This window comes from Anolis carolinensis, chromosome 5, assembly GCF_035594765.1.
Source record: "Anolis carolinensis isolate JA03-04 chromosome 5, rAnoCar3.1.pri, whole genome shotgun sequence".
Taxonomy (NCBI): Eukaryota; Metazoa; Chordata; class Lepidosauria; order Squamata; family Dactyloidae; genus Anolis; species Anolis carolinensis.
In genome coordinates this window covers 152,257,350-152,273,648 of record NC_085845.1, presented here as the reverse complement: position 1 = coordinate 152,273,648, position 16,299 = coordinate 152,257,350, and the positions used below count along the sequence as shown (strand labels likewise).

The window sequence follows — 16,299 nt, the reverse complement described above, 5'->3', positions numbered from 1 at the left end:
GACCTTGGCTACAAGGCAATGGTTTTGGCAATATTTTGAAGCAAACTGCAGTTCTCTGTTGGACCAGGAGATGCTTGGGTCGTGAAGTGTCAGCCATGGAATTCCCAAAATTACAGGGAAATGGGGAACCTCGGTAACAAAGAAGGAAATCTCTTCCATATGTTCCCTTATCCACATTCTGGTGGGTTCCGACCACTGGCTTACGGGACCCGTCTTGAGGGGGCGGCCATCGATGGCTTGCACCACACGGGCATTCTTGAAGTCATGGTATTGTAATCCCAGAGAGTCGGCATACTCTCTATCAATGAAATTGTTTGTAGCTCCTCAGTCTATCATGGCATGGACCATGACTGGCCCCTTTTTTGCTGACCACAAGGTGACCACTAGAAGAAATAGGACCCCGGTTGGCGGCTCTTGAGTGGGTTTTTTGACCGGGTTGGCGAGCCTCTCTACGCCCGGTCGCTGGCTTCCCCCGCCGGCTGTGCGCCAGCCGCCTCAGACGTCTTCGTCTCCGTGGAGGACGCCGCCGCCAGACGGGCGGGGGGCTTCCCTTTGGCTGGGCACTCTCTGGCGAAGTGGCCCCCGTTTCCGCAGTACCAACAGAGATTTAGGCGTTGGCGGCGGGCCTTCTCGGCGGCATCTAACCTGGGACGCACATTGCCCAACTGCATCGGCACCTCCTCGCTCCCCCTGGGGTATGGGGCTGGTGGCGGGGGTCTCCATACTGGACGCGGCTAGACACTGGTGGGAGCGGGAGGTTTCACCCCAGCTCTACCGCTCTGGCCTCGGACCCATTGTTTTCTGTTGGCAAGCATGACTTCAGCTCGTAAACATTGATCAATGAGTGCTTCAAGAGAGTGGGGGGGATCCACTTTGGAAATTTCTTCCAACATCTCGATGTTGAGACCCTCCCGAAATTGTCCTCTGAGGGCTATATCATTCCATCCGGTGCTGTGGGCCAGCACTCGGAACTCGGCTATGTACTGGGACAAGGGTCTGTCCCCCTGAGAGAGGCGCCGGAGTTTATGGCCGGCTGCCTCCAAATTGTCTTCGATCCCCCAAGTCGCCTTAATGTGATCCAAGAAGTGTTGCGCTGATCTTAGGTGTGGGGAAACTTGGTCGAACAGTGCCGTCGCCCAGTTGGCCGCTGGCCCGTCTAAAAGGCTGTAGATCCACGCCACTTTGATGTCTTCTTGGGGAAACTCGGCATTGCGGGCCTCTAGATAAGCTTGGCATTGGCGACGGAAAACATGAACCTTAGAAGCTTCTCCAGAAAACTTGGTTGGCAATGCCAGGGCCAGGAGTCGGATTCCGCGTTCCTTCAATCCCTTTATTTCTCCCTCCTGCGCATTGAGCTTATCACGGATGCGGTCCACTTCCTCCTTGTCGATGGTGTAGCTGAGCGGCTGGCCTCCCGGTCCGGCTCCGGTAGACATTCTGGCCTAGGTTAATTGGTGCTTAGGGTGGCGGAGTCAAACTGTCACGACCCAGGCTGCAGAGCACCAATAACCATACACAGAGGCCAGAATCTATCTAATATCTTTATTAAGGAAATATATAAAGTTAATAAAAGCAAGTGTATGAAATAGTTCAGAAGTAGACCTTTCAGGAAAGGTCAAAATTAGTCCAAAGAAACAATGTCCAATATAAAATATTAAGGTCCAAAGTTGTAATCCAATAACCGAAACACTCACTTTGCCAGGCAAAGTGAGGGGAGATGACAAGGTCCTTTAGTCCATGAACTTGAGCAAGGCTAGGAAATAACTTGAAACAAGGCTTGATACAAGGCAACAAGGAACGAGGAGCGAGAACAAGATCCGTGGAATTACTTGGCAAAATCCGGAAGACAAGGCAAGGCTGAGTCCTGGAAAACAAGGCAAGGTCCGTGGAGGTAAACAAGGCTGGAAACGGGAACGAAGGCTTGGAAACGGAGCGAAGGCTTGGAATCAGGAACAAGGCTTGAAACAGGAACGAGGCTTGGAAACGGAGCGCGCTGTCCACACACAACTCACTCCAGTAGCTGACGAATTGACTCCGCAAAATCCCTCTGTGGGTAAAACACCTAAATAGGGTCTAGTTTTCCCACCAAAGAGCAGTTCTCTGGGGAACCAGAAACGAAAGCTAATCTCTGAGTCCAGATGCATGACTCCTTAAGGTTTCCCATGGAAAGCAGGCTTAATCAGCTGAATTCTTAGCAGCTATCCTAGCACTCCTACGAGAGGCCGCTTGAACTCCTCTCTGTTGTTTACAAAACTCGTGGCGAGAAAACACAGGAGATTTAGACTCAGGGCTTGTTTGACAGATTTCTGGAAGACAAATCTCTTGCAGGTGCAAGGTTCCCAAATCTGGCTGGGAAGGTTCCAATTCTGACTGAGACGGTGAAAAACCCAAGTTCTCCTCTTCATCTGGGACTACAGTGCCATGAACGGGACTACATGGCCCATGACTCATCACATTCACTGACAATTCACTTTTTAAAAATGCCAGATTGTTTCTCCAGTAAAATGTCAGCTAAGTTGCTGTGAGTTTTACGGGCTGTATGGCCATGTTCCAGAAGCATTCTCTCCTGATGTTTCATCCACATCTATGGTAGACATCCTCAAAGGTTGTGAGGTCTGTTGGAAACTAGGCAAGTGGGGTTTATATATCTGTGAAATGTCCAGAGTGGGAGAAAGAACTCTTGTCTGCTTGAGGCAAGTATGAATTTTGCAATTGGTCACCTTGATTAGTACTGAATTGCCTTGCAGCTTCAAAGCCTGACTTCTTCCTGCATGGGGGAATCCTTTATTAGGAAGTGTTAGCTGGCCCTGATTGATTCATGTCTGGAATTCCCATTTTCTGAGTGTTGCTCTTTATTTACTGTCCTGATTTTAGAGTTTCTTAAAATACTGGTAGCCAAATTTTGTTCATTTTCATGGTTTCCCCCCTTCTGTTGAAATTGTCCACATGCTTGTGGATTTCAATGTCAGCTTTTAATTGCTATCCAAGCTTCAGCAAAAGATTACATGCTTAAACAATATCCCATTTTTATTATTTCACTGAAGAATTTTGAGTGCAGTTATAGTGCTTTCAGTGTCACCTTTCCTGATCTTTGGAGTATCGATACAGCCCTGTCCTTTGGTACATTTGTTTGCTCTTCATTGTCCTATACAAATCTGTGCAGGTTTCTTGAATAGCCACAGTGGCAAAGGAATTTATGACCGTCTCTTCCCCTGTAGGAATTCATTTTAAGAGCAATGGATAGAAAGGGATGAAGAGAGACGCTTTTCTCCTAAGGAATGTCAAGGATGTTCTTGGGCTTAACACAAGTAAAACTGTGTTTGCATACCCTGCCTCCCATTGTCATTCTCTAGCAGGTTATGATACTCCATAACTTGCTTGAGACATTTTTGATACTTCAAAAATGTCTTTTTTAAGATTGCAACTCCCAGAAATCTTTAACCAATATAGTTTCCCCCAAAAGTAGCTCCTTTGAACTCTGTACAATGCATTGGGAAGCAGAAGTTACACAGCCTGTTAATTCTGCTGGGTAAACTTATTCTGAAAGCATGGGAGAGTTTCTAGCAGGATGTTTATAGTTTGTACTTGTGACCTCCTTATTTCCTCAGAGGAGGATTCTCTCTCATTTCCTCTTTTTCATAGGCAATACTCCTTTCTAGTGAACTGTTAGAAGCAGTTGGCAAATTCTGTATCAGAGATAGTGGTGCATCTTCTTTGGGTATTAGCCTGAACTTTAAAGGAGCTAGTCCCCAAATAGGTTCAGCACCTTGGATAACTCTTTTATAATTTGATTTACTGCCCCAAGCCAGCACTGTGGGCCACTTCTGATCTGAAATGTCAAACAGTGCTAAAATACCAGGGATTGTTTTGGTTTTTCTAGCTGAATGCCAGCTTGAAAATCTGTTGAAGTTCACGTTACACAAATAATCGCTGCAGACAGTGCCCAGGAGTCAGATAAATCTCATTCTGAAACTCTGAAAAGCTCCTCTCTACCATCTGCAGGACTCTCAAGTATCAATGGAAAAGATACTAGAGTGAAATGTATCAGGACAAATTGATCAGGAGTGGAGTTTGCTGGCAGCTCTCCTCTCAGTTGGGCTCAAGCCTATTGGCTGGTCTAACGGATGATCTGACTCACATCTATTTACAAATGATAAATAACTACATTCCATTCTAAATTGTTAAATGGCATGTTGATATGCAAGCAGCGTCAATTCAAACAGTTTGGAACAATTCAGAATTAAAAACAATACCAATTAAGAAGACAAAAAATCAAATAAATACAGTAGAGTTTCACTTATCCAACATAAATGGGCCAGCAGAACCCATTTATAAGCGAATATGTTGGATAATAAGGAGAGATTAAGGAAAAGCCTATTAAATGTCAAATTATGTAATGATTTTACAAAGCAAGCACCAAAACATCATGATTTACAACAAGTCTGACACTTGTTTGGGAGCGTGACTGCACTTGTGTTGTTGGGTGTGTTGGCTTGCTGTGCGTTACTACTAGAGAAATAGCTGTGGATCCGGGTGGGAGGCAGACTGTGTTGGATAATACAGAACGTTGGATGAGCAAAGGTTGGATAAGCGAGACTCTACTGTAAGTTAAAATGGTTGAAAAGGTTGAAGCAGTTTTGAAATGTGGACATTTTCATTTCAGAAAACATCAATTGGGCCCAAAGGCTTGAATCAAAAGCCACATTTTAGCTTGGAACAGAAAAGACCAATGTTGGTGCCAATCATATCTTCAAAAGCAGGACATTACATAAATGTAGAGTCTTGGTTGAGAACGCCCGCTCTCATGTGCACCCACTACATATTGCTTCCATTGATGGAAGTTAGACCACTGTCCTCAAGTAGGGATATATAGGGAGAAGTACTCCAAGTGCTTTCTGCCAACCTAGCAGTTCGAAAACATGCCAATGTGAGTAGATCAATAGGTACCGCTCCGGCGGAAAGGTAACGGCGCTCCATGCAGTCATGCCGGCCACATGACCTTGGAGGTGTCTATGGACAACACTGGCTCTTCGGCTTAGAAATTGAGATGAGCACCAACCCCCAGAATCAGACATGACTGGACTTAACGTCAGGGGAAACCTTTACCTTTACCTACTCCAAGTGCTGGTCCTGAGCCATTGGGACTGTGGATGTTATCCCTAGCACCCAAATTCAGATATGAAGTGTCTCACCAGTGAGCTCAATTCTTCAAAGACCGGTATTATGTAGCTTCTATACAGTACTCCAAAGAGCAGTCTCATTTTTTCAGGATCTATAGCTTCCCAAGCCATCTTCAAGGGTAGCCACGCGTAGAATGCGCTATTCTTGGGAATGGAAGAGGATTGTTTTCTGTCTATGACATCATGGGGCAATTCCAGTGTTGCCATGAGCTGGATTCCATGTTTATGCTCCTTTAATAGGTAATATGAAGATATCATTGGTATGGGAACAGGTCATGGGACTTATATCTTCCAGTTTTTATTGACATAACATAACTATGCAAAATAATTTTAAACTGGTACAGATGTAGCATAGCAGCTATTGGCAAAGCAGGACTGATAAACTATTCTGCTTTCTTTGCCTTATTTTTCATATTCTCACACAGATAAATCTTTTCGGTTCTAATGTTTACATATGTCTGAGAACTCTGTAGTCCTCCAAATGTTGCATCTTTTCCTATTGCCTTGCAATTTTCCTAGCATTTCCTAGCATTATTTCCAAGAAGTCATATCACTTGTAGTGAGAGTTCAGATTTGTGTTGTTATCTTATTTATCTTTTTGGCAATCCATGGTACAACCACATCTTAAATTAGTTGATTTTTCCCATCCTGGTATTGTATGCACTGAGTTGTGTTCTCAACAAAGTACAGAGTCATCTGTGTCTGAAGAAATGACTGAGGTAGCTGATGTTCCAGATTATATAGATGAATAGATATTTAAAAATGGCACAGAGATTGTATCTGATTTATGATCTCTTTTGAGAAGGATGGGACTAAACCTACGATATCTTCTGTCATATTTTTCATCACTTGCATAAGGAACTACTTGCTCACTCAACCAAGGACCATTCATGGTACATAATGCTAGTATTCCACTTTAATTGTCATGGTTTCAATTGGCCATCTACAGAGACGTTGCCCAGAGGATGCTGGGATGTGTTAACTGGGAGCCTTCTCTCATGTCAGCTCTAGCTTGCGTGGGCATGAAAGAAGCCTCCCAGCTAACACATCCCGGTGTCCCCTGGGCAACGTCTCTGTAGACGGCCAATTCTCTCACATTAGAAGCAACTTGCAGTATGTTCTCAAGTTGCTTCTAACACAATAAAAAAAATCCTATGGAATCACAGGTTTTGTAGTTTGCCCTTACCTAAACATTTGATCCCAGGAATCCATAAAATTAAACCATGGCTATTAAAAAAGAATTCCAGTGCTATTTCTGTAGTATGAATACAAGATTACTGTAAGCAACAATCCTGTCACTGGTTTCTGGTGATCTACGGACATCCCAGTCTTTTCCTGCTTATCGGGAATGCCTAGTTTGCTTGTTTATTTATACATAGGCCGCTTTTCTCCATGGCAGCTTCCAGAAATGTAAATTAAATGCAGTCGGCCCTCTGTATCCATGGATTCTGCATCTACGGATTCAACCATCAAAAAAAAAAAATCCAAAAAAGCAAACCATTCCCATTTGATATAAGGGATACCAGGAACTGTGGTAGTGCAATGGGTTAAACCCTTGTGCCGGCTGAACTGCTGACCTGAAGGTTGCCAGTTCGAATCGGCATGAGTTCTTGTCTGTCAGCTCTTGCGGTGACATGAGAGAAGCCACCCACTGGGCAATATCTCTATAGACAGCGAATTCTCTCATACCAGAAGCGACTTGCAGAATGTCCTCAAGTTGCTTCTGACACGATTAATAAATAATAATAATAATAATAATAATAATAATAATAATAATAATAAGGGATACCACTGTACTGTACTGTTGTATATAATGCAATTTGAGCATCCATGGATTTTGGTATCCAAAGTGGATTCCAAAGACGCACTGTACAGTAGAATTGAACAAAACAATTAAAATCACAAACATAAAACATTTTAAAATCAATTAAAAGCATACAAAAGACTTCATGACTGTCAGAGATTTAGGACAGTGGGATATGCTGCCAGTGAGTGTGATGGAGCTTCTTTCTCTGGAGCTTTTCAAAGAGAGGCTGGGTGGCCATCTGTTGGGAGTGCTTTGATGAGTGGCAGAACAATAGTGGACTGGATGTCCCTTAGGGTCTCTTCCAACTCTATGATGCTGTGCAAAGTTTTTTTGAAAACTAAAGAAGGGGAGCATGGTAGTATAGTATGATATATATGTATATATGCACATAGTAGAGCCTCGCTTATCCAACCTTCGCCAATCCAACGTTCTGTATTATCCAACGCAGTCTGCCTCCCGCCCGAATCCACAGCTGTTTCTCTAGACAGGGAAGGATCACAGATTTTTTTAAAAAAATCTTCACAGGACTGAACTTTTTACAGATTTAACTTCTGACAATGTTGTTACTGTAAGTTCATTTTATGCAATTCTATCTTTATATGTAGTTAATTTTTTTAGTAGTCAATGTTTTGTTTTCAATACATTGCGATGTTTTGGTGCTAAATTTGTAAACACAGTAATTACTCCATAACATAACCGTGTATTGAACAGCTTTTTCTGTCGATTTGTTGTAAAACATGATGTTTTAGTGCTTAATTTGTAAAGTCATCATGTAATAGAGGCTTTTCTGTAATTCCTCCTTATTATCCAGCGTTTTTGCTTATCCAACGTTCTGACGACCCTTTTATGTTGGATAAGTGAGACTCTACAGTATGTATATACAGTAGAGTCTCACTTATCCAACGTTCTGGATTATCCAACACATTTTTGTAGTCAATGTTTTCAATGCATTGTGATATTTTGGTGCTAAATTCGTAAATACAGTAATTACTACATAGCATTAATGTGTAATGAACTACTTTTTCTGTCAAATTTGTTGTATAACATAATGTTTTGGTGCTTAATTTGTAAAATCATAGCCTAATTTGATGTTTAATAGGCTTTTCCTTAATCCCTCCTTATTATTCAACATATTCGTTTATCCAATATTCTGCCGGCCTGTTTATGTTGGATAAGTGAGACTCTACGGTATATATATATATGTATATATGGGTGAAAATAACAATGGATGCAAAAATGTATTGTAGAATTGTATTGAATATTGAATATTATGGGTCTGATGTGTAGCAAATGTTTTAATAAATATTATTTATTATTATTATTTATTTAATACATTTAGATCCTGCCCTTCTCACCCCGAAGGGGACTCAGAGCGGCTTACAAATTAAATTTACATACAATATTATATTATTAGCATAGCACAATACTGGCAATAAATTACCATATTGTACTATAGCTATATACTGTAATATTATTAATAATATTACATGTAATATATAATATATAATTAATATTATTATATTGTATTATTAGTATTACAGTCGAGTCTCACTTATCCAACATTCGCTTATCCAATGTTCTGGATTATCCAACGCATTTTTGTAGTCAATGTTTTCAATATATCGTGATATTTTGGTGCTAAATTCATAAATACAGTAATTACTACGCAGCATTACTGTGTATTGAACTACCTTTTCTGTCCAATTTGTTGTTAAACATGACGTTTTGGTGTTTAATTTGTAAAATCATAACCTAATTTGATGTGTAATAGGCTTTTCCTTAATCTCTCCTTATTATCCAACATAAATGATATTATCCAGCAAAAATGATATTCTCCAGCAAAAATGAGATATGAATATATGACCTACTGACAGACCCCACCTGGACATGGAAAGCGCCTTAAATGTATATTTAAATGTATATTCTTGATTTTATTATAATTTTTTATCTTGATGGACTTTTAAATTTGATGAAAACTGTTTTTTGATGTGTATGTTTATATTGTAAGCTGCCCTGAGTCCCCTGACGGGTGAGAAGGGCGGGGTAGAAATTTTTAATTTTTTTCCTTAATCCCTCCTTATTATCCAATATATTCGCTTATCCAACGTTCTGCCTGGCCGTTTATGTTGGATAAGTGAGACTCTACTGTATATTGTATTACAGTAGAGTCTCACTTATCCAACACTCGCTTATCCAACGTTCTGGATTATCCAACGCATTTTTGTAGTCAATGTTTTCAATACATTGTGATGTTTTGGCACTAAATTCGTAAATACAGTAATTACTACATAGCATTATTTCATATTGAACTACTTTTTCTGTCAAATTTGTTGTATAACATAATGTTTTGGTGCTTAATTTGTAAAATAATCACCTAATTTGATGTTTAATAAGCTTTTTCTTAATCTCTCCTTATTATCAAACATATTCACTTATCCAACATTCTGCCGGCCCGTTTATGTTGGATAAGCGAGACTCTACTGTATTAGTATTATATTGTATTACAAAATAATATTATTATAAATAAATTAATTAATCAATGAAGCATCCCTAATAACCCCCCTTACGCGGTTGGTACTTGGGAGGAGGACACCTGGGACTGGGCTGGGGACAGGTCTGGTTTCCTCTGTCTGGATTGGCTGCCTCCTGCGTCACTCACGGGCTGGAGGGCTGTCCCAGCGCTGTTGAGACTCTCCTCGGGATGGGCTCTGCCCGCAGCTTGGCTGCAAAGCCTGAGAAGCAGCCGCAGCAATAGCAGCAGCGTCGGAGAACCGGGAAAAGGGAGGCAACAGCAGCAACAGGAGTTATCCCGAGATAAAAAGGGGGCTTTGGGATACTTGTGGGGTGAGGAGAGAGAAGCCCTGGGCGGGAGTATGAGGAACTGCTGGAATTAATGCATCTTGACTCCACTTTTAGTTGCTATGCCTCACTGCTATAGGCTGAAGACCTTGTCAAACTTCCAAGTCCCATGGTGTCTTAATTGAGCCTTGGCAGTTCAAGTGGTGTCAAGCTGCATTGATTCTACACTGTGGGTCAAGCATGGGTCCTCCAGGTGTTTTGGACTTCAACTCCCACCATTCCTAACAGCCTCAGGCCCCTTCCTTTTCCCCCTCAGCCGCTTAAGCGGCTGAGGGGGAAAAGGAAGGGGCCTGAGGCTGTTAGGAATGGTGGGAGTTGAAGTCCAAAACACCTGGAGGACCCAAGTTGGTCCATGCCTGGTGTAAATCCATTCCAGGTCTCTCCCATGACCATTTACTCTGTGTCCTTCTACCCAGGCGATGGGTGGACTCTGCTTGGTGTCTCTCCTGCTGCCGTTGGCCTCTGCGCTGGACTTCGGCTACCACCACACCGAGGAGATGGAAGCCTTCCTGAAGGCCGTGAGCAAGAACCACTCTTCCATCACTCACTTATACAGCATTGGCCAGTCGGTGCAAGGTAAGGCTGGTGGGCATTGGGTCCTCTTCTCTTGCTTCCTCGCCCTGCTTGTTAATGTTCATGCATCTAAGGAGAGAGAGAACAATGGAAGGAAATGTTTGGGGATTGTGATTCCTCCTTTCATCTCTATGTGTGTGTACAGTGGGAATTCGGTATCCACTGGGGTTTGGTCCCAAGGCTCCCCCTGGACACCAAAATCTATGGATGTTCAAGTCCCATTGCACTATGGGACACAATTTGAAAAAGTTTCTGGTCCTGCGTTGAAAGTGCGATTCCTGTTTAATTGTGTGGTACAGTAGAGTCTCGCTTATCCAAGCCTCGCCTCACTTATCCAAGCCATTTTTGTAGTCAATGTTTTCAATATATCGTGATATTTTGATGCTAAATTCGTAAATACAGTAATTACAACATAATATTACTGCATATTGAACTGCTTTTTCTGTCAAATTTGTTGTAAAACATGATGTTTTGGTGCTTAATTTGTAAAATCATAACCTAATTTGATGTTTAATAGGCTTTTCCTTAATCCCTCCTTATTATCCAAGATATTCGCTTAGCTTGGATAAGTGAGACTCTACTGTACATAGTTTCAAAGTAGTTGTTCTACTCCAGAAACTTTGGGGGTTTTTTGGCTGTCACAAACTGCCCCCGGTGGCGCAGTGTGTTAAAGCGCTGAGCTGCTGAACTTGCAGACCAAAAAGTCACAGGTTCGAATGTGGGAAGCGAAGTGAGCGCCCACTGTTAGCCCCAGCTTCTGCCAACCTAGCAGTTTGAAAACATGCAAATGTGAGTAGATCAATAGGTACTGCTCCGACTGGAAAGTAACAGCACTCCATGCAGTCATGCCGGCCACATGACCTTGGAGGTGTCTACGGACAACGACGGCTCTTTGGCTTAGAAATGGAGATGAGCACCAATCCTCAGAGTCAGACACGATTGAACTTAATGTCAGGGGAAATCATTTGGTTGAGACTCTGATATGTTCATTCAAAAACTATAGCAAAATGTGCTGTCGGGTGTCCTGCCAAAACAAAGCTTTTGCAGTTTAATAAACTTTCCTCGTGTTTTTATGATAGAGCCAATTAGGAAATGGTATTTATAACCCTGGAACAAAAACTGTGTTATATAGTGTTATAGTAAAATAGTGTTATTTGTGTAAAATGAATTAAGGGTTTCTTTTGGAATTTGTAATATAAATATATGTCGTTTCAACCTGTGTGTGGTTGAATTTGTGGGTTTAGAATCTGTGGATCTGGAAGTCAAACTATAGTTACTTTGGATTTACTATTTCTGAAAGCTACCTTGGATCCCAATCCTCCCCCTGGACACCAAAATCCATGGATACTCAAGTCCCATTGCACTATGTAACACAATTTGAAAAAGTTTCTGTTCCTGCTTTGAAAGTGTGATTCCTTTTTAATTGTGTTGTACTTGCTTTGACAGTAGTTGTTCTACTCCAGAAACTTCATTTTTGTGGCTGCCACAAACTATGTTGAATTAGGTTGCTGTGAGTCTTTCAGGCTGTATGGCCATATTCCAGAACATGGTCATACAGCCTGAAAGACTCACAGCAACCCAGTGATTCCGGCCATGAAAGCATTCGACAACTCAATCATCATAAAACAAATTGATAAAATGCATATATTAAAATACATTTCTGTAAAATACACATATTAAAATGCATGGGACAAAAATGAAATACAATAGCCATGGAATACAGTATATGTTGAATTGGTTGAGAGTCTGTAACATATTCATTGAAAAACTATAGCAAAATGTGCTGCCGGGTGTCCCGTAAAAACAAAGTTGTTGCATTGTCAAAGGCTTTCATGGTTGGAATCACTGGGTTGCAGTGAGTTTTCCAGGCTGTATGGCCATGTTCCAGTAGCATTCTCTCCTGACGTTTTGGCTGCATTTATGGCAGGCATCCTCATAGGTTGTGAGGTCTGTTGGAAACTAGGAAAGTGAAGTTTATATATCTGTGGAATGTTCAGGGTGGTAGAAAGAACTTTTGTCTGTTTGAGGCAGTAAGCAGTCAGACCTTGAAGCTGAAAGGCTGTTAAATGTTAATCAAGGTAGCCAATTGAAACATTAACACCTGCCTCAAACAGACAAAAGCTCTTTCTCCCACCCTAAACATTTCACAGATATATAAATCCCAGTTGCCTAGTTTCCAACACTGCTCACAACCTCTGAAGATGCCTGCCATAGAAACGTTGGGAAAGAATGCTTGTGGAACATGGCCATACAACCCAGAAAACCCACAGCAACCCAAAGTTTTTGCAGTTTAATAAACTTTTCCTGTGTTTTATGATAGAACCAATTAGGAAATTATATTTATAACCCAGTAACAAAAACTGTGTTACATAGTGTTATACATAGTAAAATAGTGTTCCTTATGTAAAATGGCAAAAATCAAGGGTTGTGTTTTGGAATTTTAAACATAAATATATGTAGGTTCAACCTATGAGAGGTTGAAATCGAGGGTATAGAATCTGTGGATCTGAAAGTCAAACTATAGCTACTTTGGCTCCCATATAAATAAACTGTGTGTGTTTGTGTGTGTGTGTGTATATGTATGTGTATATATTTTACGACTTTTGCCAGACCCAATGTTTAGATCTTTCAAAACTCAAAAACACTATGTAGATTTGATTTTGATTATGATAGTGTCATGTGTTGCAATTGAATCCCAAGTCTGCAGTCCTCAATGAGGAAGTTAACTTAAAATAGGCTGAGGGAAATTCCTTCCCCCCGCCCCCCCAGACTTCTGAATGACAGTCGGAATGTATCTATTTCTTCTTTCCTCTCTGTTTCTGCTCTCAACCTGATTGGTTATGTAGAATGGATACTTTGCAGGCTCATGCCTTTTGTCTTTGACTTTTCTACTTTTACATCTTCCTTTGTATGTGCTGTGTGTATTGAGATCTCTCTCTGCTTGTGTGTCAGAAGAGATATAATGCTTTCCCTCTCTTTTGAACCCTAGAAAGAGATGGAGTTTAGAGTAGCTAGGACCCAGTTATTTACTATTAAATGTAGTTATTATTTTTGTAAATAAACCTTTTGTGATTTTAAAGACAGAACTCTGCATGTTTGCCTCCTAAGCTCTAAATTCTTTACAGCCACACGGCACTTCACGGTTTGCTTGCTGTGAGCTGAATGCTCAACTATATGTATCCTGCTTCTGCATATTTTGGCTGCTCTGCTGTATTTTGGGTAGTTTTCCCTAACACGATGCTCTTCGGTACCCTTTGGTGGGCTGAAGTGTCACAGAAACCAGAAATTGGGATTCCAATTCAGAGTAAGTTAGATGTTCCTAAATTGGGGAAGGAGGGGGAGCAGATCAGCTGTACTTAACATGACCTGTCCCAGTTCAACCCCAAGATTGTGAGTATGTATATTAACCTGCTGATCTGTGGCAACCCCATGAATTCCAAAGGGCTCTCTAAAACAAGGTATACTCAAAATGTGGTATTATCAATTCCTTCCTCTGATATAGACAAAGACGTCTGGTGCTCATTGGTGGCATCCCATCCAAATACTAACCAAATTACTAACCTGCTTAGTTTCCAAGATCAGATGGGATCTGGTGCCTTTAGCCAATGGTTCCCAGCCTTTTTTGTCCAGGGACCACTCTCCAACATTAGTACCAAAAGGGGGTTACGAATCAGTTTTTGGTCAGCTTTAGATTCAGTTTGATTATTTGGGTTGCTGATTCGGAAAATTGCATCAAATAGACCACATCAGCTCTTGTTTTCCAATGCAGTTTTCTGAATCAGCAACCCAAATAATCCCAGGAACAGGCCTAAAAATAAAGAAATCTAGGAAAAAAATGGGCTGTGTTATCCATAGTAGTAACGGTGAAGCCGTGGACCATATTTTAGTTCTTGCAGTCCACTGGTGGTACACGGACCACAAGTTGGGAACCACTGCTTTAGGCTATTTAAGCACTTGTCATTCCAGCGAATGGTATATAAAATAAGGACATTATCCTCAAAATAAGAACTCTGCTCCTCAAATGGTACTTTTCCTCACTTCTCAGATTTCCAGCATTCCAGTAGGTAAAGGGGCAAGTAAAGTGACAAAGGAGATGCAAACACAACAAATATAAAAGTCTAGCATGAATGGTTTTCAGTGTCTCACTCTTGCCTAGAAATGTGAGGAAAATTTCATGCGGAACAAAATTCTTATTTGGAGGGGTCTTGAAGGGGTTTGAAAACATGCAAATGTGAGTAGATCAATAGGTACTGCTCCAGCAGGACGGTAACGGCGCTCCATGCAGTCATGCCAGCCACATGACCTTGGAGGTATCTACAGACAATGCCGGCTCTTCGGCTTAGAAATGGAGATGAGCACCAACCCCCAGAGTCAGACACAACTGGACTTAATATCAGGGGAAAACCTGTTTTCAATACCCCCCTTTCCCTGATCTACACCTCTTATCAGCCCATGTGTTTAGGATTGAGATAATAACAATACAATCTCAAATATCCAAACCAGAGCTTGGAAAAATTACTTTTCAGATTTATATGTTTAGAACTCAGCCACTATCTAGGAGCATCTGTGGGCTGTAGCCCAAAAAGTAACTTTTCCAAGACCTGATCTAAACAAGGCAGGCTAAAAACACAAACATTTGGATGTTTTGGTTATTTACAAATTGTTGCAGAATTCTGAGAAATCACAGAATTAACTTGTTTTAGCATAAAAAGAAAAAAATCCTTAGCACCTTTGAGATAAACCGGAAAGAAGGAATCTATAATATGTGCTTTCATGGATAGCTTACATCATCAGCTGCAAAGTTTTTGAATGTTCATTCCTTTAACATCTAACTGGAACTATAATCGTGTTGCTTACGGTATGTGGGCAATACTCATGTGATATTTCACAAAGACAAAAGTTTCTTTATTGATAATACGTATTTCCCTAGGATAAAGCTGACTTTCTGCATTACTTGTTTTGTTTTCTCATGAACGAACAAAACTGGTTCTCCTTTGTTTTAGAGGAATCCAAATATCTTTCCCAGCAGTTAATCCAGGGGAGAAATGACATTTTCCAAATGCTTAGAAAAGTCAGAGTCAACTTGGCTCTTGAATAATAAAGTTTTTGCTCGTTTCCAGCTATTTGATTTAAGTAGAGACTAGCAAGGATACTCACTTTTTTATCATTGTGTCAGAAGCGACTTGAGAACATACTGCAAGTCGCTTCTGGTGTGAGAGAATCGGCCATTACAGAGACGTTGCCCAGGAGATGCCTGAATGTGTTACCATCCTGCTGAAAGGCTTCTCTCATGTCCCCACATGGAAAGCTAGAGCTGACAGATGGAAGCTCAAATCGTCTTGTGGGTTTGAACCGCCAACCTTCAGGTCAGCAGTTCAGTCAACACAAGGGTTTAACTCCAGGATATTCACTGCATCGCAGTAATAGCCCACCATAATACTCACTAGGAAGTATGTTTAGTTGAATTTGGTGGAACAATATATCAAGTAAATATACAAGTTCTGGCAAATGTATGTATGAGCATCAACGTTGCATTATGGTGGGGAATCCATAGCTCATCTTCTAATCTATTGTGTGTGAAGTTTAGTTAAGAAATTGCTGTACGGGTCCAGTGGAGTTGCAACAATGATTGTGGAAACTGTATCCTCTCCACTATGGGGTGAACAGCAACTTTGGAGAGCAATTACCCTCCTTAAAACAGGGATAAAAGGCCAGGACACCCTTCTGTTCTACTGATGTGAACAATTCAGCAGTTCTGTGTTTTTATGTTTGTGAGGAGGTTAAATAGTGGTTCTCCTAATTTAATCCAAGTGTTGAGCCCTAGTTGTGTTTGGCCTTAGGGATAGCACTGCAATAGTAATATTCTTATAGCCAATGCTA

General features: G+C 41.2%; 2 protein-coding genes across 6 annotated transcripts in view; one reads left to right on the top strand and one right to left on the bottom strand.

Annotated features, from left to right (window-relative positions):
• cpsf6 (cleavage and polyadenylation specific factor 6) overlaps positions 1–5,306 on the bottom strand; it is a 60,352-nt gene extending 55,046 nt beyond the window's left edge. For all 4 annotated transcript variants that reach the window (XM_062982594.1, XM_062982595.1, XM_062982597.1 and 1 more), the window contains exon 1: positions 5,193–5,306. In XM_062982594.1, coding sequence (XP_062838664.1) covers positions 5,193–5,291 — 99 coding nt within the window. In that variant the 5' untranslated portion in view covers positions 5,292–5,306. The remainder of the gene's footprint in view (positions 1–5,192) is intronic.
• The window catches only part of cpm (carboxypeptidase M), a 70,948-nt gene that overhangs the window by 21,220 nt on the left and 33,429 nt on the right, over positions 1–16,299 (top strand). The window contains exons 1-2 of one of the 2 annotated variants that reach the window (XM_062982603.1): positions 9,673–9,831; positions 10,263–10,422. In XM_062982603.1, the coding sequence (XP_062838673.1) occupies positions 10,266–10,422 (157 nt within the window). In that variant the 5' untranslated portion in view covers positions 9,673–9,831; positions 10,263–10,265. Of the gene's footprint in view, positions 1–9,672; positions 9,832–10,262; positions 10,423–16,299 lie in introns of those variants that run through there. The other variant, XM_016995861.2, reaches the window with a different exon arrangement.